Source organism: Aquarana catesbeiana, linkage group LG01, assembly GCF_042186555.1.
Source record: "Aquarana catesbeiana isolate 2022-GZ linkage group LG01, ASM4218655v1, whole genome shotgun sequence".
NCBI classification, from domain to species: Eukaryota; Metazoa; Chordata; class Amphibia; order Anura; family Ranidae; genus Aquarana; species Aquarana catesbeiana.
In genome coordinates this window covers 278855008-278880227 of record NC_133324.1, presented here as the reverse complement: position 1 = coordinate 278880227, position 25220 = coordinate 278855008, and the positions used below count along the sequence as shown (strand labels likewise).

Below are 25220 nucleotides of genomic sequence, written 5' to 3'. Positions count from 1 at the left end.
AATTTTAAGGGAGACCCCACGCCAAAATAAAAAAAAAAAAAACGGCGTAGGGACCCCCGCAAAATCTATACCAGACCCTTATCCGAGCATGCAACCTGGCAAAAAAAAAAAAAAAAAAAAAACCCACACACACCTGTATAAAGGGGTGAAATACTTGGCCCATATACCTTCACCTTACTGATAAGCCAGAGGGTCAAGCCAGGAAACTAGCATTTTCATCAGCAGACACAGCCTCCCATATATAGTATGCATTTATTTATTTAGGTAAGCTTTACTTTTAGGAGGACCATAGACATGATATGAGCACCCAACTAATCTGGCCCTTTTTCATAGGACTGGGGAGGGTTACCATCTCACATCTGTGGTAGCAGCAGGCAGCCCTAGCCAGCCTATCTTATGGGGAAAAGACTGCTTTAACAGACACAAGATCATTTCTGCAAAACTCTGAAAGTACAAATAAAATGTTTACTAGTGTGCATGCTCACAGTTTGTCTATGTGTTGTCTACTTTTGTGTCAAACTATAATAAATAGCATAGTATACCAATAAATAAAAATATTAAAATTAACAAACTACAATCACTGCTCATTCAGAAGTCTTAAAGCTGCTAAATCTGGATGTGCGTGTACTGAAAGACATCAGCTGCATCCCAGAGAGCAAAAAAAATGTTGTGCAGAGCAAGAAAAAAGTCGAACAAAATACAGTCTGCTTACCAAGGGAACATGTAATGTAAAACGTTAATACTGGTCATATACACAACTATTTTTGGTCAATTCAACCACTTTGAACTAAATACACAAAAAATTATCTGAAATGAAGGCATCCTACTATCAACACATATTCGCATATAAATGCAAATATAGGAACATATAAATTGTCCGTTGCAATGTATCTTTTGCATTTTAAAAGAAAAAAAAGGGGGAGGGGGAAGATCTGCTAGAGGGTCAAGCCAGGCAAATTACATTGTTGTCAGCAGACACACACATACATATATTAGTGTGTGTGTGTACACACATTCAAAGGCTGCCACACTCCAACTTCAAGTTCTGGAGTGCGGCATCCTTTGATGATTAAAGCAGAACAGCCGGGAAACATTTTCTTTACATGTTCTTGTTGCTGATCACCTACCTTCACCAACTATGTCACCCATGTTCTTCTGAGCTCTGTAGTTCCTCTGTAATAGGCTGCTCATCTTGCTGAATAACCGTTATTGCCTGGTGACTTCCTGTTTGTAAGACTGCTGGCTGCTATCCCTCCAGTAACCTCAGCCAGCGGTCTGACACTCCCCCTTGTAGTCCTCTGAAAGCGAGCAGGGAGGAAGCAGACATATAGTGGGCGGAAGAGGGCTCACAAACCCCCCCCCCCCCCCCCCAGTCTCCAGTCTGTGCCACCCATGGAGGAGGTGTCCTTCTCTCTCCTCCTCCTCCTCCGCCAGTCACAGCCCCTCCACTCTGTCCCCACACCCCTCCCGCCTGCTATCTCCGTGCAGAGCGGGGATTATCAGAAATCACTTGTATGACAGCGGGGAACTCCCACTGTGTCAGGTATTGTATATGAGAACACAGATCGCTGATGTCCCGCCTCCCGCCGGTATTGGAACAGTGCGCTGTCAATCACAATATCGGCAGGACATTATCGATCGCTGTTCTCATATACAATATCTGACACAGTGGAGATCCCCGCTGTGTCATACAAGCAATTTCTGATAATAAGCCCCACTCTACACTGGTGGGACAGACATGCAGCACTGGTGGACACTGACACGTTGCACTGGTTTGCATTTATATTAAAATGCTTTGTATTGATAAGGCTGTAACCTATGATCCCGTGTGTTACTGAGTAGCATGGCTTGCTGGCTGCAGAATGAGGGGTGTGATTTATGTTGAAGTGGGCGAGTTCACATTTACATGTACAAGCCTAGTGTACCTCCCACAGTCACTCCAATCCCAAGGATTCATGGGAAATGTAGGCCGATTACAGGAGAGAGAGGAGAGAGGAGAGAGGAGAGAGGAGAGAGGAGAGAGGAGAGAGGAGAGAGGAGAGAGAGAAGAGGATATGATGCAATGTTCTAAGACATCCTCCCTGCCAGAAAAGATGAATCATTTAGAAATTTCTCTTAAACGGTAAGAAATTTCACAAATGTGATAACTGTTTAGTGTTTGGTGGGGTTGGGTGGGGGTGTACTAATGGGGGATTTTTTGAAAATCTCGGAGTTCTGCTTTAACTATAATACTGGACTGTGGAGGTCGATTCAGCTGCAATAGCACCCAAAGTAATCCATCTAGCGGCTCACCCTGTTTGAATGTGTGGAATATTTTTACATTTATTTTTTTAGGTAAGCTATACTTTAGTAGTGTAGGCCAGGGGAAAAAAAATTATCTAACAGAACTGAACTGTGTTGGGCCGCTATTCCAGCTCAGTTCCACCGCAAGGCAAGGAAAAATGCATTGGTGGTGTGCAGGCAGTGAGGGCTGAAAAAAAAAAAAACACCAGGCAGCAGTTTGAGGCAATCCACTGTCTCGCACTTCTCGGCAGCCAACTGAACTTAAAAGTGGATGTAAACCCGAAATGTTTTTTTTTTTTTTTGATGTCATAATGTAGAGTACAAGATTTCCTATCATTTGAGCCCAGTCTTGCCACAAAGAGTTAATCCAGCTCTAAGCAATCCTCTTTTATTGTTCAGTGAGATAAATCTTGACAAACAGAGAAAAACTTTGTCAAATCCTCCCCCTTGCTGTGAGTGACAGGTGATTTACATATCTCGTGCACTAGCCTAAGACATGCGTTATTTTTTAATTCCCACCCCCACTCCTTTCTTCAGCAGCTCTGCAAGGATTGGCTGTTCCACACCTCAGCATGATTTGGCATGCTGAAGTCATGTGGTTACTTTCCTGTCTTTTCACTGGATGTTAGAGATCATAGCAGAAGTTCAGTGTAAGAAACACACAGGAGAAAAATGCATATTGACAAGGGGAGTGTAGAGGGGAGCGGGGAGTCTACTGACATCACGACTCCACCCACCGAGCTCCAGACAACAGACCCACCCACAGAATATGCAGTTTTTCGGGTCTAATAACAGACAGAGGGGAGACATTTGACAGGTAAAGATACATGCAGGAGGCATGTATATCCTTATAGATAACCCCTATGGCAGTAGTTTAGAAAGGATGACATTGGGTTTACATCCACTTTAATGAATTGTCCCTGTGTGACATTTCAACAAAGTTTATTTAAAAAAAAAAAAAGTGAACTGTGCAATGCGCCAAGATCAGTACATTGGCACTGTAGAGATCCTGACGGACTGTACTGCATACCAGCCGCTGTGTTGTAATGCAAGTGTTGGTGTGAATTAGACCTGAACTTCAACTCTAGTTGTAGTCCATGCGGATGAAACGCGTCGGATCCGTTATGCCTGCTGAGCCACATTCTTTGTAAAGCGCTTTTTTATACTATATTGTCAGTTTGTATCTGGCCCTGTCTGTTGGGGCACCGGAGCAACACTTTTTATCTCATTAAACCTTTTGGAAGTGGATTCACACTATGTGGAGGATTTTTTCTATTTCTTTTTTGAGGGATACATGTCCCTTGGGTGTACCTGCATTGTGAATACATACATCATCGCCTCTATATCCATGCCAAGGAGACTCCAAGATTGGGAGACTAATTCTGGGATGATCAGTGAGTAGCTGTCATCACGCCCCACTGCACCAGGACAGAGGTCTGCACCTTCCCTTGGTGGGATAACCATCCCTGGATGTTCGCGATATAAGCCCTGTTTGACTCCCAGCCTTTGGCTAGGGAGTCCACCTGTTCCGGTAAGGGTTATCCAACCGTTCATATATATCTATAGATGTCAAGTTACTTCAAGGTTTATCCCTGCTTTTTTAAAATCTGAGTGATTCAAGGTCTATCCCTGTCATTATAGACCAGGGGAATTTGACGTATTGGAACTATTGGAGCTGGTCTCTACCAACATCGGATGTACACTTTTTTCTGAACTCCCTGACAAACACCAATTTGTTTAGATGTTTTGATTATATTATGTATAGTTTGTGACTCTATATCCACTCATCACTATTCTTTCTTAGCATAGATTATATGAAAGTGCACCTTTGTGATCCATTTGATGTCACTTATTATCATCTTTTAGGGGTACACATTTTTATGTACACTGTCATTTTTTAAGTACGTCCCTTGGAAAGTATGCGGATGTATGGTTGTCAGCTCACTTTTCTATAAAGAGCTACTGAACCCTCATTTTTATAGACACTAGTCACATGTGCCCCAGCACGTAGTTTTTTATTTTTCTCACGGGTTAATACACTTATTTACACAGTAGAGAATATTGATGACCCATTTATAGTTGAGTTCCATCTCAATAAAACTTTATTGTGCAGTTAACCTCCAGACGATCATTCTGGTTGGTGGTTGCCCGATAACGGACACTGTTTTTTAGCGCCACATTATTATTGTTTAATCATTTCACCATTTGTCTATTGGTTATGTTGGCTGCTTTTTTTTCATTTAGTTGGCGCAATATTATTACACATTTTTTAAATTCTTACAAAGAACTGGTGTTATTTCCCCACAGCTACCAATCAGAATCAGCTATAAAGTGTATCTCTAGACAAAAGTATTTTTCATTTTTTTGGATAAAGTGAGAAAAGGTTAAACCCTCTGTCAAGTTCTTATTGATTTCTGTACCCCCATTGGGGAGGTTCACCCCTTTATTTGTACTAATGATCATTGTCACCAATAAAGAGTGGAGTAAAATGTAAGTTGTCCTGAGAACAAGAGATAACAGGAAATGTTTCAATAAGGACATGTTTTGGGGACAGCTGGAATGGGTGATTTCCTTTAACTTCCTGTTGTGCCTCTGGGACAGAAAGGAGGGAAATTTTCCCATTCGTACACAGACAGCAAAAAAAAAAAAAAAAAAAAAAGGGACGTTTTAACCCTTCATGACTATACCTAAAACAAATAAAACAAACAATCTTTTGGCTATACATACACTTTAAAGCTGATCTCCAGCTTTACTGTCACTTTAACTAGTTTTTTTGGACCAGCTTGGCCTGCCTACCTGAAGCTTTGTATTCATTTATGGAATACAAAGTCATCTATGAATGGCTGAACACTACTCAGCCTATTTTGTTCACAAGGCTGTACACTGTAAGTAGCGGATGCTACATAAATTTATACAGCATTTCCAGGAGGCACACCTGTTATGCCTTGTACAAGCGATAGGATTTTCTGACAACAAAATCCATGTTTTTTTTCCAACGGATGTTGGCTCAAACTTGTCTTGCATACACACAGTCACACAAAGTTGGTCGGAAATTCTGAACGTCAAGAACGCAGTGACGTACAACACGTATGACAAGCCGAGAAAAATGAAGTTCAATAGCCAGTATGGCTCTTCTGCTTTATTCCGAGCATGTGTGGCACTTTGTGCGTCGGAATTGTGTACACATGGATTTTGTTATCGGAAAATTTGAGAACCAGCTCTCAAATTTTGTGTGACGTAAATTCCTATGGAAAATGTGTGATGGAGCCTACACACGGTTGGAATTTCCGACAACAAGGTCCTATCACACATTTTCCATAGGAAAATCCTATCGTGTGTACGGGGCATTAATGTAGGCCCAGCCTGGACCAAATACACTATTTAAAGTGACAGTAAACCTGGAGATCAGCTTTAAAGTTTTTTTATGCTGACTGTTGGCCAAGGAGAAGGAACTTCAGGTATGCTCCATAAGAACACTTGGATACTTCATATGCTATATTTTACCCAGTTCCTACATCATGTTTCTGTAATTGGTTCTCTCATATCTTACTTGGTAACACATGAACATGCTGATGGCCATCCATATGCTGAGGATTCTGTCCTGTCAATTCCCGAAACAGTCTGACTTGAGCACACAGCTCCTGACGAACCTGCCAAGTAAACATGAGGAAATTAATCTCTATTGTTATAGGAAGCTTCATCTCATCCAAAACTGTAATTCATGGATTAACCAATTAAAGTAGAAGTATAGGCAAAACTTTTTCTTCATTTTGGATAGAGTAAGGGAGGGTTATAACCCCTGTGAAATTTGTTTTTGCCATCTGTGTCCCATTGCAGAGATTTCCCTTAATTTCCTGCCCCATAGCCAAACAGGAAGAGAGAGGAAATTACTGCAAATTAAGGGAATTCCTTGGGGACCCCCAGGTCTCCAGAACTAGTGTCCTCATTGGACGATTTCCCTTCTATTACTTTTCTGGGGACAACCCAAAATTTGGGATTTTCCTTTACTTTCAATGATAATTTTAAACAGGACAAACAGAGAGTGAATCTCCTTAAAGCAGAGTTCCACCCAAAAGTGGAAGGGTCTCCACCCCCACCCCCCCTCTGGTGCCACATTTGGGGAGGAAGCGAATACCTGTCTTTGAGTATCAGGTATCCTGTCCCCACATCCGGGAGCCAAGGCCGTGGCGAATTACGTCACAGCTCGGCTCCCTTCTCCTCCCCCTGCCGCCGTCGGGCCAGTAGGAGAGGGCAGCGGTTCCTCGCGCATGCACAGTAGGGACCTGGCGTGAAGCCGTAATACTACACTGCCGGGTTCCCTTACCCGCAATGGCGGCGGCAGCAGCACCCGACAGCTGATGGAAACATCAGCTGTGGTGATGACATTGCTGGACTCCAGGACAGGCAAGTGTCCTATTATTAAAAGTCAGCAGCGGGGGTGTGACCAAGATGGCGACTGGGCCAGATGTATAGCCACAGAGCTCTGCAGCCATGGAGGGGGAAAATATCCTGTACATACCTAATCCTGCACACGGATTCCGCTTTATTCCCCTGCCACAGGCTGATACGCAGGCAGAATTATTTGGAACCACGGCGAAAGGGAGAGACGCCAGCTAAGTCCAGCGGAGCGGCAGCCCACGTGACGGAAGCTTCTAACATGGCGACGCAGACTGCAGACTCGGCCCCAGCTCTTACAGAGCAGGCCAATTTTTCAGCCCTGATGCAGGCAATCACTGCCAGACTGTGCTCACCTCGAAAATCAAATCCCTACAGTTTGAGCTAGGTCACATCAGGAAGGATATTGATAAAATCCACCATCGGTGACTGAGGCCGAGCGCCGTGTGGGTGACACGGAGGACTCTGTGAGGGACCATACAGCTACCCTACATTCCGTTCAGGTGCGGCCGAAACATCTCAAGCCCAGGGCTGAGGATGGCAAAAATAGAAACTGGCACAATAACCTTTGAATCCTGGGCCTGCCAGAGGGAGTGGAAGGCTCAGATATATCAGCCTTTGCTGAACGCCTCCTGTGCACCCTCAGGCGGCCTTCCCCCCCCACTTTGTAGCAGAACGAGCCCACAGAATGCCATCTGCTCGTGGCCCTCCCGGAGCACCCCCACGTACCTTCATCTTTCGGCTGATGAATTTCAGGGATCGGGATCTAGTCCTCAGAGAGGCAAAATGGAAAACATCCACCATGAAGCTGCAAGGCTTATGTTCTTCCTGGACTTCTCAAAGGACACCCAGAAGCTACATAAATCTTTTGATTCGGTCCCTTCGAGCCAAAAGGAATTAAGAATAGTATGCTGTTCCCTGCTTGCTTGAGGGTGATTGATGGAGAAGCAACTTGCTTTTTTACCTCGCCTGAAGAAGCTGCTCAGTGGGTCAATACTTAGCCTCACCAGTGACATCTGATATTTTTGCTGTTCAGCCAGAGAAAGCCATGCGAGTACTGCCTTGTTGTTTATCCTGGCCTAGCTTGCCGCCCTGTTGGAGGGCTTGTTTTCCCCCTTTTGCTGAGCTCCTGATTGTCCTGGATCTGATAATACTTTACTTACCATCAGCCTACGCAGTTATTAATGTTAGCTCCAGTTGCCAATTATTCTGCTAAGCTGACTGCATGTTGGAGGCTTTATCCTGTTACCCAAATCTACTGGATCAAGACTGGCCTGTCTCTTGGGTTTATGCTACCTAATCTGCACTCCTGGGACTGGGTGCAGCTATGTTACATTCCATAGAGGCACACTCGCTGGATAAATATTTTTCCCTGTTTTACATTACTGTTCGTGTTCGTTACCTTGTTACTATACCGTGACATCTCTACTTAAGTTGGTGCCCCCGGCTTCGGCTGGGCAATGATGATGACAATGCCGAGCATTCCACCCTGTTGGCGGCAACTCTGCCTCGTGCCTAGAACACTTTGTGCCTGGATTAGTTTTCGCCTGCTTGACTGTTGTTCATGACCTTATGTGGCTCTTAACCATGTTTAGTCTGGGGATCCAAGTTCATTTAAGTTTGAATGGAAGTACAGGGTGGGAAGGGGCTGGGGGTATTTGCATGATTCACGTTTTCTTTTTGTTCATTTTTTTGTTGTTCTAAACTTAGTTTTGGAAGGAATGTCCCTTATGCGTTTTTGGCAGGTATTACAGCCATGGTTGGAGTTGACCTTTGGCTTTCCTTGGCATCAAGTTTTACTTCTGACCCTCCTTAGATATTCGGATGCAGTAGTCCAGTTATGCTGTATATGCCTCACCACACCACCATGGCCCCGCTAAAATTGATCTCATGGAACGTTAGGGGGTTAAACTCTGAAATGAAACAGGCTTTGGTTTTTAACTTCCTTAAAACCTACAATCCCGATATCTTCATCTTGCAAGAAACACACTAGTGGGGAGTAGAGTGCTTAGCCTGAAAAAGCCATGGGTGGCTCTACCATATCACTTATTCTACACATGCTAGGGGGTTAGTATACTCATTCGTAAAACCCTGCCCTTAGATCTCCTGGACCTGCATCTGGATCCCGAGGGTAAATTTGTGGCGATACATGCAGTTATTGACAATCTACCCATGGTGCTGGTGGGCCTTTATATCCCTCCACCGACCACAGTTGCTCTTCTCACAAAGGTGACGCAGCTGGTGGCTGCTTACCCTGTTGCTGCAGTCATCTTGGCTGGGGATTTCAACATGGTCCCCTGCCCTAATATTGACAAGTTAAACCAGGATGTGGCTTTTGACTCAACGCTTTCTCGGTGGGCTTCCATGTTTGGTTTTATTGATGTTTGGAGGTGGAAGCACCCTCAGACCCATGGGTACACGTGTAACTCTGCCACATATGCGGCTATGTCCCGCATTGATTTAATATATGTCAGCAGCCCCATTTTGGCTAAGGTGAAGGAGGTGTCGGTCCTTCCGAGAGGTATCTCGGATCATGCCCCTGTTCTTTTGCGCTTACAAACTAGGGTGGCCCGACTGACTGCCTATGGCAACTCTCGAGATATTGGGTCACTGATGAACTAGTGGAACCAATGGTGAAATCGGCTATTTTGTTGTACTGGTCATCTGATCCTTTTCTGGAAATGTTGGCCTCCAGCTGGGAGGGTTTCAAAGCATTAATTCGTGGTCAGTACCAGTCAGCTATTGGTTCGGCTCGACCAGGCTGAGGCTACGGCTCAGATGCTGGAGGCTCAGTATACGATGACTAGAGATGAGGGTCAGAGGATGGATTTATCTGTGGTGTTGAGGGAGGTTCAACTTCTTGAGAGTCTCAGCCGCTATAAACAATTACTTTTCCAGTTGCAGAGAGTTTTTGAGCAGGGCAGGCGGACCAGGAGCCTGCTGGCCTGGCTTTCTAGAGAACAGACCGTATCTGCACATGTGGTGAATATTAGGGTTAGTACCGGAAGACTGTTAACTGACCCTGGAGAAATCAACTCCTGCTTTTGCCTTGGGTATACTCTGGCTGAACTACACTCCTTTTTGGAGTCTATTCAGCTCCCTGAACTTTCTGAGGCTTGATGCTCTGCTCACGCTGAAGAAAATCCAAAGGACTATAATCTCTATGCAGGCAGGTAAAAACCCTGGTGAAGATGGCATACCAGCTGAATTTTTAAATTTCGTGAGGTGCTGTTAAAATCTCTGAAGAACTCCTCGCTGCCCTCCTCAATGTCAGGAGCTGTTATAGTGGTCATACCCAAACCGGGGGGAAAAAACCCAAACTTTGCTCATCTTACAGACCTAAATCTCTACTAAACATTGATGCTAAGATCCTCACTAAAGTCTTAGTGGGTTGGAGATGGTAGCTTCATTAGACGCTGAAAAGGTCTTCGACTTGGTGGAGTAGGACTACTTGTGGATGACATTGCACATATTTGGCTTTGGGCCAGTCTTTATATCATGGCTGCAACGGTTATATTCCAAACCGACGGCTCTGGTCCGTACAAATGGAATGCTGTCTGCATCTTTCCGACTCCACTGGGGTACTAGGCAGCTTAGCTCTGAGGAAGAGGGTGTGCCCACGAAACGCGTTAGCTTATACCCCGTGATGGTATTTGGCACATGGGTCACACTGTTTTTATGGCTTATTTGAGTTGCTATTTGTGAGTACCCACCTTTTAATCAATTTATTACATTTCATTGGTAATGCTCTAGGTGTGTGCGCCTTCCATTTTTTTGTCTTTTTTACTAGGCAGGGTTGCCTGCTTTCCCCCCACCCTCTTTGCCTTGGCTATTGAGCCACTGGCGATGATGTTTACACACACAAATCCTTGTGCTGGCACTTGTGCACGCGATCGCGCGTGACCAGCGGCGACCGCCGGCCATGCGCATTGGGTCCGCGCCGAGCAGCAGGTGCGCCCTCTGGGGTTTTGCGCAGTGGTGCCATTGTGCCACAGTATATGTACGCAAGCCGATCGGGAACCGGTTAAGCTCAAATACACTCCTTAGTCAACTGTATAAACAACCCAGGTGATTACGATAATCTTTGCTTCTATTTACTTAACTGTATCACTGAATGGTGTACTTTTTCTTTGGTAATATCTGTTGATATTCACATGTACACTACTGTTTTAGATCAATAAACATTCCTTTTGGTAAAAAAAAGAGAAGAAAGAAGTCAGCAGCTGCAGTATGTGTAGCTGCTGGCTTTTAATTTTTGCAGGGGTGGGCGGACCTCCTCTTTAAGACACACTTGTGCGTCTTGAAAGTAGTGCAATTTTAACGCGACTTGAAGCAATGCCTGTGTAATCTTGAGGTCTATGGACCTCAAGTCGCATCAAAGTCGGACCAGTAGTGGAGGGACTACTTTGAAGTCGCTGTGACTTGAAGATGCACGGATATGAATGGTACTTATTGGAAATCATGGGTACAACTTGTCATTCGACTTTGCAGTCCCAAGTGGCAGGACAAGTCGCATAAGTGTGAAAGAGGCCTAACGTGGATGCAGACAGCAATTAAAAACTGACAAGTGTTCTAATCCTTCTCCACTCTATCAAAAATTAAAAAAAAAAAGTTTTGCCTTCAGTATTACTTTAAGTCCTGTAAATTACTTCACAACTCTGGCAGCTGGAAAACATTAGCCAATGAGATAATCAAACACTCTACTTGCATTAAAGTATGACAATTTAAAGTTGGTCTGCTAAGCACAGATTGCACATAAACTAACCACATAATGTAATCTTTTAACCGCTTCCGGATCACCCACCGCATATATACTGCGGCAGGGTGGCCCAACTGCGCGAAATCACGTACCTGTATGATTTCATGCATGCGGTGTAGGGGGTGGGTGCGCGCCGTTCCTGCTGTGATTGGGCACAGCGGGAGCCAATCAGTGGGTCCGGCTGCCGCCACGACCCACCAATCGTTTTGTGGAGAGACGGAGCAGCGGTGTGCCTATGTAAACAAGGCAAACTGCTGATCTGTCAAGTGAGCAAAGGAGAGATATTGTGTTTCAAGCTAAGCTGAAACATGATCTCTTTTCCTCCAGTGTATCCACTCCCCCCCCCCCCCCCCCCAGTTAGAAAGCACCTCCCAGGCACACATTTAACCCCTTCCCTGCCAGTGTCATTTATACTGTGATCAGTTGTATTTTTTTTCTTAGCACTGATCACAGTATTGGTGTTACTGGTCCCCAAAAAGTGTCACTTAGTGTCCAATTTGTCCACCACAACGTCGCAGTCCCAAAAAATAAAAATAAATAAAAATCGCTGATCCGACTCCATTGAAGTCCATTACATGCAATCTGCTGCAGGAAAAAAAGTCCCCAACCCTTTCCAAAAACGAACCAGTTGAAAAACGCATAGATGTGAACAACACGTGCCATAGGAAGCCATGTTTAATGGATTGTAGTGCATTTTTAAAAAAACGGGAAAAACACAAAAAAAAGTGCATATGGGTGAACGTATGGTAAAACCACGTTAAAGTGGATGTAAACCAGATTCATGAAACTTGACCTAGGCACATATATCTGTAGTGTTTACTTATCTCTCTCCAAAGCCCCAAGTCCCGTGTCTTTCTGCTGTTTCGTTCCTCGGTTATCAGCATGATAAATTCTGACAAGTTCTCTGACAACCGAGATAAAACCAGCCTGAAATTTGTTTTGGGGTGGGTGCTATAAATAGATTAGCAGAGAGCTTAGCTTATCTTGTCACAGCACAGCTCTGCACATTCCTTCCTTCCTCTGCCTATGTGGAGGGGGGTGTGTGCCTTTCCTCCAATCAGCTGTCACACAGTGTATGCCAAGACTACACTCCTACTGCTGAATGAGGAAGTAAAAAGTCTAACACGATGTTAGAATTCTAAAGAATATAGAAAGCTGAAGACAGCAGATATGGATGTAAAATGTATGTAGGGAGATTTGTTTCATCTCTGTGTAACATCTGAGGCTGTTCACATCACTGGGTATATGTGAGGGTTTACATCCACTTTAACCGCTTCAGATCCGGGCCATTGCCAAATGACGGCAACAGCGCGGATCTAAATTGCCGGGACGACGTCTATTGACGTCGTCCCGTGCATGAGCGGCCTGCGCGCCCCCTGCAGGGCGCGCACGGCGCGCTCGGTGATCAGCGAGTCTATGAGACTCGCCTGATCACAGATCAGAGTAAGGGGTTGGTCCCGACCCTTTACCACATGATCAGCTGTCAGCCAATGACAGCTGATCATGTGATGTAAACAGAGCCGGTAATCGGCTATTTTTCCTCCTCGCGCTGATAGCGCGAGGAGGAAAAAAAAAAACCCGATCACGGCGATCTTCTAACACAAGGCAATAGGCAGCAGTGCTGCCTACCAGTGCCCACCAGCGTCACCCATCAGTGCCCACAGTGCCAACAATCAGCGCCACCCATCAGTGCCCACAGTGCTACCCATCAGTGCCCACAGTGCCACCCATCAGTGCCCACAGTGCCACCCATCAGTACCACCCATCAGTGCCACCCATCAGCACCCACATCAGTGCCACCCATCAGCACCCACATCAGTGCAACCTATCAGTGCCCATCAGTGTCACCTACCAGTGCCCATCAGTGCCACCCATCAGTGCCCCCCCATCAGTGGTACCTATCCGTGCCACCCATCCGTGCCACCCATCCGTGCCCATCAGTGCCGCCTTATCTGTCCCTATCAGTGCCGCCTTATCTGTCCCCATCAGTGCCGCCTTAACTGTGCCCATCAGTGCCGCCTTAACTGTGCCCATCAGTGCCGCCTTAACTGTGCCCATCAGTGCCGCCTTAACTGTGCCCATCCGTGCCCATCAGTGCAGCCTATCAGTGCCCACCAGTGCTGCCTCATCAGCGCATATCAATGAAGGAGAAAAATTACCTGTTTGCAAAATTTTATAACAAACTATTAAACATGATTTTTTTTTTTTTTCAAAAATGTCCATCTTTTTTTGTTTGTTTAGCAAAAAATAAAAATCCCAGATGTGATCAAATACCACCAAAAGAAAGCTCTATTTGTGGGAAAAAAATGATAAAAATTTCATTTGGGTACAGTGTTGTATGACCGCGCAATTGTCATTCAAAGTGCGACAGTGCTGAAAGCTCAAAATTGGTCTGGGCAGGAGGGGGGTTGAAGTGCCCAGTAAGCAAGTGGTTAAGGCATCCTACTACCATCCCTGCTATATAAATATAATTGCAAATATAGGAACATCTACATTGTTGGTAGAAATGTTATTGAAATCAAATGCTGGCTGAAAGTGGGTTGCATGCAGTGGGCATCATAAAGGAAGAGATGGTGGCACTAGGATGCATAGTAAGGGTAGGGAATTGGAACCTGTGGCAACATGTGCAGGCAGCCCCTCTGCCCTTCAACTGATTTATATGGGCAACATCACTTCTATGTTCCCATTTTTTCAAAATACATCTGAAGATGGAAAATGTGGTATTATTTGTTTTGGTTATTTTAATAAACATATATTTGTACACAAAATCCCCATCTGGTTACTTTATATCATATACCAACCTCTGCCATGTTGAGAAGACCTTGCGCTAGTGCTTTTCGGATGCCCATCTTACCACGAAAGACCCCCTGTGCACTGATAAGGGTGGAGTTGTGCTGAAGATCTCCACATACTGGGATTCCTTCTGAGAGATTTGCATGCAGACCAATCGGTATATTATATCTGTTACAGAAAATGCAAAAAAAAAAAAAAAAAAGTTTAGTTTAGGACATCATGGGGTGGATTTACTAAAACTGGAGAGTGCAAAATATGGTGCAGCTGTGCATGGTAGCCAATCAGCTTCTAACTTCAGCTTGTTCAATTAAAGTAGAACTATGGGCAAATTTTTTTTATTTTGGATAGAGCAAGGGAGGGTTATATTTTTTTTTTTTTCGCCATCTCTGACCCATTGCAGAGGTTTCCTTCACTTCCTGTCCCATAGCCAAATCAGGAAGTGAGAGGAAATCTCTGCAAATTAAAGGAATTTCTTGGGGACCCCCAGGTCACCAGAACTAGTGTCCCCATTGGATGATTTCCCATCTATTAGTTTTCTGGAGACAACCCAAAATGCAAGGTTTTCTTTTACTTTCACCTTTAATGAGAATGGTAAACAGGACAAAGAGAGGGCGAGTCTCCCTAACGGGGGCACAGACAGCTATAAATGTTGACAGATATGGCAAAGTACTAATGCGCTACCAACAGTGTATCAATGCAAATAAAGTGCCAATTAATAAAGTGCATACATATAAAAGTGCTAAATGAAAAAAAAGCAGCTAAACTTCTATAGTGCAACCACCACCTCTAAAAATGTATATAGTGTAGTGAAGTAGCGCTAATAAATTATTATTAGTGCTACTTCACTACACGATATATAAATGTTGAAAGGGGCTCTAATCCCTCTCCACTTTTTTTTTTTTTTTTTTTTTTTTTTTTTTGAAAAGGAGAAGTTTTGCCTTTAGTTATACTTTAAGCTTTGACAAAAAAACAAACAAAAACAAAAACATGAAGCTTATCAGTTTTTATGCAGAGCTGCACCAGACTTTGCACTCTCTAGTATTAGTAAAATCAATCTCAATTGCTTTGTGTAATCTTGCAACCTACAATAAAAGACCTTTGTGCACTTATTTGTATTACTCAATGGAACTCATACTATAAACTAACGTTTGGCTTGTGTCACACAGATCTGTGGGCCAAAAGGAGTATTATCAAGTTTATTTATCCCTTTCACTGCAGTGGCAAATTCAATACATGAAAATAAACTGTAATCCCTTGAAAGCATACATTACCTTGTTCTGTACAGTCCAGTAAACCTGCCATGCGAGAAATAACAGTGTGGCGGTTTCTGACCTCCCTAATTAAAATGCTAATTGACTGGCTTCTATGCTGATCCATTAGGTTTAATAGTTTGAGTCACTAACCCAGAACAAAGTCTGCAAATTAGGAGAGTCAGAGAAAAATAAGAAGTGGTTAACTCCATACTCATTCCAGGGCTCCAATTCAAAGAACTAAAGAGAGCGTCAGCAACACAGCCAGGCAAGCCATAACCACAGAATCTCACTTTTCCTGTTGCAGCATAGGATGAAAATTACACTTTCACATAAACCCATCAAGCCCTAAATAGCACGTCATAGGTAAAATACAGCCAACCAATCCAGGACAAGAGATTTCATGTCACAGTCAGCAGCACAACACGTGCCCCCCCCCCCCCCCCAAACTTGGAGGGGAAAATATGCGGTAAGTGTAGAGTACACAAGCAGGCAGTAGGGAGTAGGAGCCAGAAATGCTGCGTGCCCCCTGAACAAAGCCAGGGGCACATTGGAGGAGAGCTTAAAAAAAATAATAATATAGGTCTTCCAGAATTTATGCCATCACTGTTGGAAGGTTTAACCAAAGACACAACAGCATCCCCAGGCCACTTCCCCTGCACAGCTTAGTAACCAACAGTTAGCAGAGGCAAGGGAGCGACAATCACCCCATTCAGAAAGGACACCTGTTACACCAGTCAAGTGGACTTCAGGGGACATCCATTCACTGCCCCTACACCAACGACCGGAAGGACCCACACCAGGCCAGTTCACCAAAGTATTAAGTCACATTAAAGTACTGATCTATTCCAGGCACTGAAAACAGGAGTGGCCCAGACATTTACCTGCCCATAAAGAGGAAATAGACTAAGGCTGGGTTCACATATGTGCAGCCTGGGTTTAGGTGCGTATCAGGTCTGAATTTTTGCCTGGATTCACACCTGAATCGGACCCAAAGACGCACAGTACCCTTTTGGAATGCAGACCTGTGTGAACCGGCTCCATTGCGAGACGGGCACACCCGCCTGTCATGCGAATTGGATGCGGAGAAACCCTCATCCAATTCGCACGTGTGAACCCAGCCTAAAGGTCAAATTTGGATGACCAGGGGAAAAAAAGGGAGTTTTTAAAGGACAGCAGATGAGAGCCCTGGGCTGAACCACCTTCCAACGGTTTACAAGCGATTCATCTTTTTCGGACAGAGGAAACACAAAGACTGACCAGTTATGTAGAAGGGCTTTCGATTAAAGTTTGTAGTGATGCCTTTCTTGTTTCTGGTGGAGAAGGTGCCTGTCCATGAACTGTTGTAGAAGAGGATTTGGGAGAATATAACCCACTGGTTGTTGGTACAGTTGCTAGACTGATCAGGGAACTCAAGTGCATTTTGCTAATGGAGTCCATGAATGATTAAGAAACCACAAGGTAATTCATTGGTGTCTTATCAAAATCCATGTGATCAATATTTATTGGACCGACCACATAGGTGTCTCTTCCGATGATTTGTTTTAATCTGAAGATAAGCAATATAAGGGGTTATTGGAATGTTAGCTGGGTGTGATATCACACTTGGAAAAATACACAATAGAAAAGCATGCAAACATGGTAACTGTTGACGCAAGAACCCACAAGTTTATGTGGAATATATACGTGCAAACAAAACAAATAATGATTCACACAAAACGTAGTCAGTCTTACCTTTTTGCTAAGTTAGCTGCACTAGCTGCTGAGTTTCCATTTACCAGCAAAGACACATTAGAGATGGCTCCAGCCTGGAAACACTCTACGATGCCAACATCTCTGCGAGGACAGTAACCAAAATCATCTCCTGTCACCACCAGCTTGAGGGTGTTTAGAGACATTGCATACATCAGAAGTCATCTGCATGTTGGAATTTGAGAAGAGAATTAGTAAATGGACATTAAACTAGACTAGCCACAGATTTTAGATGGCCGAACAAGTAGGCACCCAGTAGTTTTATAAACATGCATGTATTGTCAACGGGGGGGGTGCTAGAGAGTAGCCAGATACTCCCAGGATCCTTCTATCCAGGGCTTTTTTTCTCAGACAATAGGTGCAGGAACTCCCCCTTTCTGAGTCACCCCTACCCACCTCCCAGTACCGTCCCTTTTAGACAATATAGAACCAAGTATCATTTTGGGGTGCTAAGTAATTTGTATAGAATTTGGTAATGATATCAAGAAAAGCAGTAAAATAGATCCCCTCCAGCCAGCAACAATAGATCTCCCTAACAATAGACTCCCAGCAACATCAACAGATCTCCGCACTGCCAGCATTAATAGTCTGTCTGGCTGCCATCAACAATAGACCCCTCCCCCAACAGTAGATCTCTTTCAGCAACAACTGACCCCCCCCCCCCCCCCCCAACAACAATAGACCCCCCTTGCAAAAATAGATCCCCAGCAGTGAGCATCAATACCCTGCAGCACACCCCAGCACCCCTTGCCATTACATACAGTCAGTCCAAGAGGTGTCAGAACTGCGTTCCCGCTGAAAAAAAGCCCTGCTTCTATCAGCTTACCAGTCACCTAAGAAAATACAACTTCAAAATCTGAAGATAAGCATATAGCATATGTAGCTACCTACAAAGTTGACGATCATCACTCATCTCGGCTGAAATGGACCAGCGCATGCAACTGTTATCTCAGTTTTGTCTGTGGGATCATTTAGACCCTGCAATTCTTTTAAATATCATCAAAGTGCAGATCACATCCCATGTAACAATGGTATCATATGCTGAAGTCTCCCAATTCTGTTTGCACCATCTTCCTTATTGAACATGTGCTGATGCTCCTCCACATAAACAGGACCTGTGGGCTTTACCTTGTCAGTACTGCATAGTTTGACATTGCAGAGTGCCAACATCACACACTCCACATTACAACACTATGGGGGTTATTTACGAAAGGCAAATCCACTTTGCACTGAAAGTGCACTTGGAAGTGCAGTCGCTCTAAATCTAAGGGTTAGATCTGAAATGAGTGGAAGCTCTGCTGATTTTATAATCCAATCATGTGCAAGCTAAAATGTAAATAACCCCCAATGTGCGAAAGTACAAGGCTAAGGCAGACCATATACAATTCGAATCTTGGCCGTTTCAGCAGGAACCGGTTGGGATTCGAACAATGTATGGGCAGGCTGAATGTACCAAGTTAATCGATCAATTGATCAACTTGGGTACAACCAGAATGCTGGGTTTTACCTGAGAGTAATGCTAGCAGCTGCTATAGCCACTAGCAATAATCGTGGTCTTCTCCCAGCGGGCACGGCACCCCCCGCTGGGAGAAGACAATGGCCCAACAGGATGGATTCCCGCATCACTGTTGTGTTGATGGGGGAATCAAGCAAATTTCTTTCCTGCAACCGAAATTTGCTCCATGTATGGCCGGCCTAAGGCCCAACTCCTGGAATGAGAAAAAAAAAAAAAAAAACCTACCCTTGCAGTGTAAACTAGATTTGAAACCACCCTCCTGCGTTGTATGTCCATGAGGGATAGTGTGGGAACAAAGACACTTTAGACTGTCCAGAAATCCATAGAATCACCCATGACACCACCTCCTTAGAAACATATAAAAGGGTAAGGATTTTTTTTTTTCTTTTAAAAATGTGTTGTGTGAATGGGAACACATAATAAACACATAGCAGGGTTTTCTCAAATTTGACTTCAAAAGTGGACATATGCTTTTCCCATGGGACCGTGCAACGTAAATCCTAGCATATTTCCCTCCCCTGGAAAGCCCAGGTGGTGCGTACAGCAACCTATAGAAATGAATGGCTGGGCATACTCTGGGTGCTCATACATTTTTTGCATACACTATAAAAGTGTATAAGTGAGCACTGGCACATACCCAAGTACAGTCAGAATTTACTCTGCATGAGCTCAGGTGCTTGAGGCCAAAGTGTGCATTCTCTTATCGTATTCCATTATTTACAGGTAAAAGCCCAAGGCTGAATTTGCAAAGTTCTAATTTATTAGTACAACAGCTGTTTATCCAGGACCAGTGACTGGCAGCTGTACCTTTCCAACCAGTAAGCATGCAACATCAGCATTACAGTGAGGAGAAAAAAGTATTTGATCCCCTGCTGATTTTGTACGTTTGCCCACTGACATAGAAATGATCAGTCTCTAATTTTAGGCTTCACATACACTGCGCTGCTGGTAAACGGATGTTTAGGAGCAGTTGGGTGTTTTTTTTCCAGCTGCCCCTGAACTCTCCTCTATGCTATCGTTTTTTTAAACGTCGTTACGATCTGTCAATTTAGGTTTATTAACAGCGAGAGACAGAATAACAAAAAAAGTCCAGACGCATTTTCAAAAAGTTATAAATTGATTTGCATTTTAATGGGTGAAACAAGTATTTGATCCCCAATCAGCAAGATTTCTGGCTCCTGGGTGTCTTCTATACAGGTAATGAGCTGAGATTAGGAGCACTCTCTTAAAGGGAGTGCTCCTAATCTCAGCTTGTTACATATATATATATATATATATATATATATATATATATATATATATAAAAAAGACACCTGTCCACAGAAGCACTTAATCAGATTCCAATCTCTCCACCATAGCCAAGACCAAAGAGCTCTCCAAGGATGTCAGGGACAAGACTGTAAACCTACACAAGGCTGAAATGGGCTACACGACCATTGCCAAGCAGCTTGGTGAGAGGGTGACAACAGTTGTTGCGAATATTCGCAAATAGAAGAAACACAAAATAACTGTCAATCTCCCTCGGTCTGGGGCTCCATACAAGATCTCACCTCGTGGAGTTTCAATGATCATGAGAATGAGGAATCAGCCCAGAACTACATGGGAGAATCTTGTCAATGATCTCAGCTGGGACCATAGTCACCGAGAAAATAATTGGTAACGCACTACGCGCTGAAGGACTGAAATCCTGCAGCGCCCGCAAGGTCCCCCTGCTGAAGAAAGTAAAAGTACAGGCCCCTCTGAAGTTTGTTAATGAACATCTGAATGATTCAGAGGAGAACTGGGTGAAAAAGTGTTGTGGTCAGATGAAACCAAAATCAAGCTCTTTGTCATCAACTCAACTCGCCGTGTTTGGAGGAGGTGGAATGCTACCTATGTCCCCAAGGACACCATTCCCACTGTCAAACATGGAGGTGTAAACATTATTCTTTGGGGGTGTTTTTCTGCTAAGTGGACAGGACAATTTCACCGCATCAAAGAGATAATGGACGGGGCCATGTACCATCAAATCTTGGGTGAGAACCTCTTTCCATCAGCCAGGGCACTGAAAATGAGTCATGGATGGGTATTCCAGCACGACAATTACTTAAAACACACGGCCAAAGCAACAAGGGAGTGGCTCAGGAAGAAACACATTAAGGTCCTGGAGTGGCCTAGCCAGTTTCCATACCTTAATCCCATAGAAAATACGTGGAGGGAGCTGAAGGTTCGAGTTACCAAACGTCAGCCTCGAAACCTTAATGACTTGAAGAGGATCTGCAAAGAGGAGTGGGACAAAATCCCTCCTAAAATGTGTGCAAACCTGGCGGCCAACTACAAGAAACGTCTGACCTCTGTGATTACCAGCAGGGGTTTTGCCACTAAATACTTAGGCCTCTTTCACACGGGGCAGATCAGTCATGATCCGCCCCGTTAACACACTCTGGCTCAGCGGGGATCGCTCCGCCGATCCCCGCTGAGCAGGAAGATGACAGGTGCATCGCTGCACGCTGTGCAGCGACGGACCTGTCAGAGCGCCGCTCTCCCCTATGGGGGGATCGGATGATGACGGTCCGTAGTGTCCGTCGTCATCCGATCCAATCCGAAAACGGAGGGAAAAGTAGGTTTTTCCTCCGTTACACTTTTCGGATCGGAGCGGGGTCGGATGTCAGCGGACATGTCACCGCTGACATCCGACGCTCCATAGGGATGACTGTATGTCCGTTTTTCATCCGAAAACGGATGGATGAAAAACGGACATACGGATCATCCGTGTGAAAGAGGCCTAAGTCATGTTTTGCAAAGGGGTCAAATACTTATTTCAATCATTAAAATACTAATGAATTTATAACTTTTTTGAAATGAGTTTTTCTGGATTTTTTTGACAGCAGTCACTGTTCGGTATTCTGACAGCTGCATCTGCCAGCAGGAGCGATAACCATCCATGCTGTTTAGTGTTAGAGGGAGGAATGCGTTACATTTCTTTCACCACCCCTCAGCTAGCCAAAGGCCTCCTTTACACTGAAATTTTAGCACATGTGTTTCAGTTTGAGTTTACAGGTGCCTAGAAGTCACAGGTGCATCTTCAAGCCTCACTGCCAGCAGCCTATTAAAATCTAGGATAGGCAGAAATACATGGTGGTACTCAGAGGCGTTGCACTGTTACCGGTGCTGATACTAAGCATTTGCACCAGCTCCGATACTAAAACACAATACCTTCAGACTGGCCAGTTTGTAGTGAGATTTCAAAGCTCGTTCCGGTATAATTTCGTTCAGCGGTTCAGGTATGATTTCAATTGCAAATTGTAGTGTATGTGATTAGAAATCGCACCTGAACCAGACTGAAATCGCACATGACTCTTTTTCAAATTGCGCTGTGGCCAGCCCACACATATGTGAACAGGCTGTAAAAGCTCACTAAAATGCACATAAAAAATGTTGTGAAACTGTCATCTCTGCAAGTGAAATCTGTGTGGTTTTCCAATCAGTTTTCATGCATGTATGGTGTGAATGAGCCCTAACAAACACTAAAAATAGGTTTTGGTAATTGGTATCGGTGAGTACTTGAGAAAAAGTATTGGTACTCGTACTCAGTCTTAAAAAACCGAGGTGCATCCCTAGTATTCATGTTTAGGATCCTATGTGTTCAGGGTCTTACACTCAAAACGCAGAAATTCTGCTTTCCAGGCAAATGTCTCTGAACACATACAGAAGCTGGACAGCAGCCAGTCATGCATTATAGGCTGCGATAGACATTGGCAGGCTGCAGACAGTGGGGCTGAATGCTGCACCTGTGCCTCATGGGTGCCTGAAAAACTCCAATATTTGATGCACATGGGCTAAACAGCTAGTGTACATGTATCTAAGAACCCTTTTACACTGGGTGGTGCGGGCGTTAGCGGTAAAGTGCCGTTCGCTTTAGCGGCACTTTACCGCTGTTATAGCTTTTTGGCTGCTAGCGGGGCGCTTTTAACCCCCACTAGCAGCCGAAGAAAGGGTTAATATCACCTGTGTTGCGGCGCTTCGGCAGCGCTGCCTATTCATTTCAATGGGCAGGACGCTTTGCACCTCCTGCACCATCCCTAAGATGCTGCTAGCGGGACTTTTTTTCCCGGTCCTGCAAGCGCACTGCCCCAGTGTGAAAGCACTCTGGCTTTCACACTGGGGTGGCTTGAGAGGTGCTTTTCAGGTGCTATTTTTAGCGCTAAAACACCTGAAAAGTGCCCCAGTGTGAAAGGGGTCTTAGGCTACATTCACATCTGCCATTCAGGGCAATTTTAGTGGCAGAAATATTCTGCTGTGGCTGTAAGGCCCCTTTCACACTGAAGCGCTTTGCTGGCACTAAAGTGCTAAAAATAGTACCTGCAAAGCACCCTAAAAGAGCCGCTCAATGCAATCCAATGTGAATGCCCGGGGACTTTCACACTGGAGTGGTGCGCTTGCAGGGCGGTCTAAAGAGTCCTGCAAGCCGCATCTTTGGAGCGCTGTATTTACTGCTCCTAAAGCGCCCCTTCCTATTGAAAACAATGGGGGAGTGCTCCAAACCCGCCTGCATAGCACCACTGCAGCAGCGCTTTGCAGGTGGTTTTAACCATTTTTCGGCCGCTAGCGAGGGTTAAAAATGCCCTGCTAGTGGCCGAATAGCGCAGCTAAAACAACGGTAAAGCGGTGCTAAATATAGCGCCGCTTTACCGCCAGCGCCTGCAACTCCTCAGTGTGAAAGTAGCCTAAATGGCTAGGTGGCTGGCCAGGTTCACTAAAATGACAGATCCATATTCCCATAACACACGTTCCTGGTTCCATGGAATCTTACATCACACAGAGTAAATATTTTCCAGCACACCACAGATCTTTAAATTGAGTCAAAAACAGCTTTATTGAAGTGCGCAAGCCAGAGAGTGCAAAGTTTCAGAGTCACGTAGGACCCCTTCCACAGACATGTGAGGACGAGGGGGTCCTGCGTGACTCCGAAACGTTGCACTCCATGCTGTGCTGGCAACTATTTACACTCTAGAATGACAGGTCACCCTTTGTGTGTGTCCAGCAGCAAACACCGCAGGTAATCGGTGGCTGTGCAGACAGCTGTGGCTGCACCAGGAATCAGAAGGTTCCCGCCATTCCAATTCGCACCGACCTAAATCGCCAGGGTCATTGTAGCCCAAAAAGGAGAATCGGCACTCTGCGTTTAGATGTGATCAGTTTAGCTGCTTTTAGAGAAAAAAATTAAAATATATAAATAAATAATAGAATGGTGTCCAGAGGCAGATCAGGCACTCTGAACTCATGTAAATGCAGGTAAAATAAAAGCAGGGGACAGGGATCTGGGAAGTATGAACTATAGATCAATGTATCCTACAGAATACTCCTAGTATAGCAGGACACAGAAGTGTGGGCGTAGAGCACACTAATATTATCTGCACTACACAACATTAACATGTACATCTATATACAGTATATATTATATACACACATATGTACACGTGTTTCTTCACCTTAATATATAAGGATATCCATGTTCTATACAGACACACTGGAGCATGTGAGGCTGTAGCTATGAGCAGTGCAGAGGAATGATCAGCAATGAGTGTGTTCTATAGATAACCTACATACAGTGTGAGGAGAAGGAAGTGATGATCGCACACTCACCATACCCCGGACGCAGCACTTCAGTCCCAACCTGCGTACCGCTTCCTCCAGATCTGTCATTTCCTTCACCGCTCATCACCCTGTAGTGTCTATCCGAAACCACGGCCCGCCCACAAGATGTCACACCAGAACCCCGCCCCCCAAGATGTCACATTAGAACCCCGCCCACAAGATGTCACACCAGAACCCCGCCCCCAAGATGTCACATTAGAACCCCGCCCCCAAGATGTCACACCAGAACCCCGCCCCCAACATGTCACACTAGAACCCCGCCCCGCAACATGTCACACTAGAACCCCGCCCCACAAGATGTCACACCAGAACCCCGCCCCCAAGATGCCACACCAGAACCCCGCCCCTAACATGTTCCGCCTTTCCTATTCCCCAGCTAGTTGGTGGGCGGCTGTCACGTGGAGGGCAGAGGGTGATCCCTGTTTAGAGAACACCGAGCAGCTCTGATTGCGGCTCCTTTTGCCTGTCATCCCTATCCCCTGGCTCCTGTTCCTACGGTCACTGATAAGGGGCTGTACAGACCTGCAATCCTGACTGATTCGTTTAATCTGCATACTCGTTCCCGTTCAGTGTTTTAGAGAAGCATGGCAGGCAACTAGCAGATTTCCTAGCAATCCTCACTGTATCACTTTTTAGAGGGTATTTGACAGATGGCATAGGTGTGTGCACCACCAAAGTACAAACAAACGTGTGTGTGCCAAAAGTATTGGACACCTTCCTTTACACGCACGTGAACTTTAATGGCATCCCAGTCTAAAGCCTCGTACACGCGATCGGATTTTCCAACAGGAATAGTGTGATGACAGGCTGTCGGTGGAAAATCCGACCGTTTGTA

The 25220-nt window shown here is 44.9% G+C and overlaps 1 protein-coding gene across 2 annotated transcripts in view; it reads right to left on the bottom strand.

Moving 5' to 3' along the window:
• Positions 1-24512, bottom strand: part of YDJC (YdjC chitooligosaccharide deacetylase homolog) — a 32407-nt gene extending 7895 nt beyond the window's left edge. Inside the window, exons 1-4 of one of the 2 annotated variants that reach the window (XM_073629061.1) lie at positions 24374-24512; positions 17215-17397; positions 14239-14398; positions 5834-5933 (exon numbers count right to left, since the gene is read on the bottom strand). In XM_073629061.1, coding sequence (XP_073485162.1) covers positions 5834-5933; positions 14239-14398; positions 17215-17387 — 433 coding nt within the window. In that variant the 5' untranslated portion in view covers positions 17388-17397; positions 24374-24512. Of the gene's footprint in view, positions 1-5833; positions 5934-14238; positions 14399-17214; positions 17398-24219; positions 24330-24373 lie in introns of those variants that run through there. The other variant, XM_073629066.1, reaches the window with a different exon arrangement.
• Positions 24513-25220: the final 708 nt, after the last annotated feature.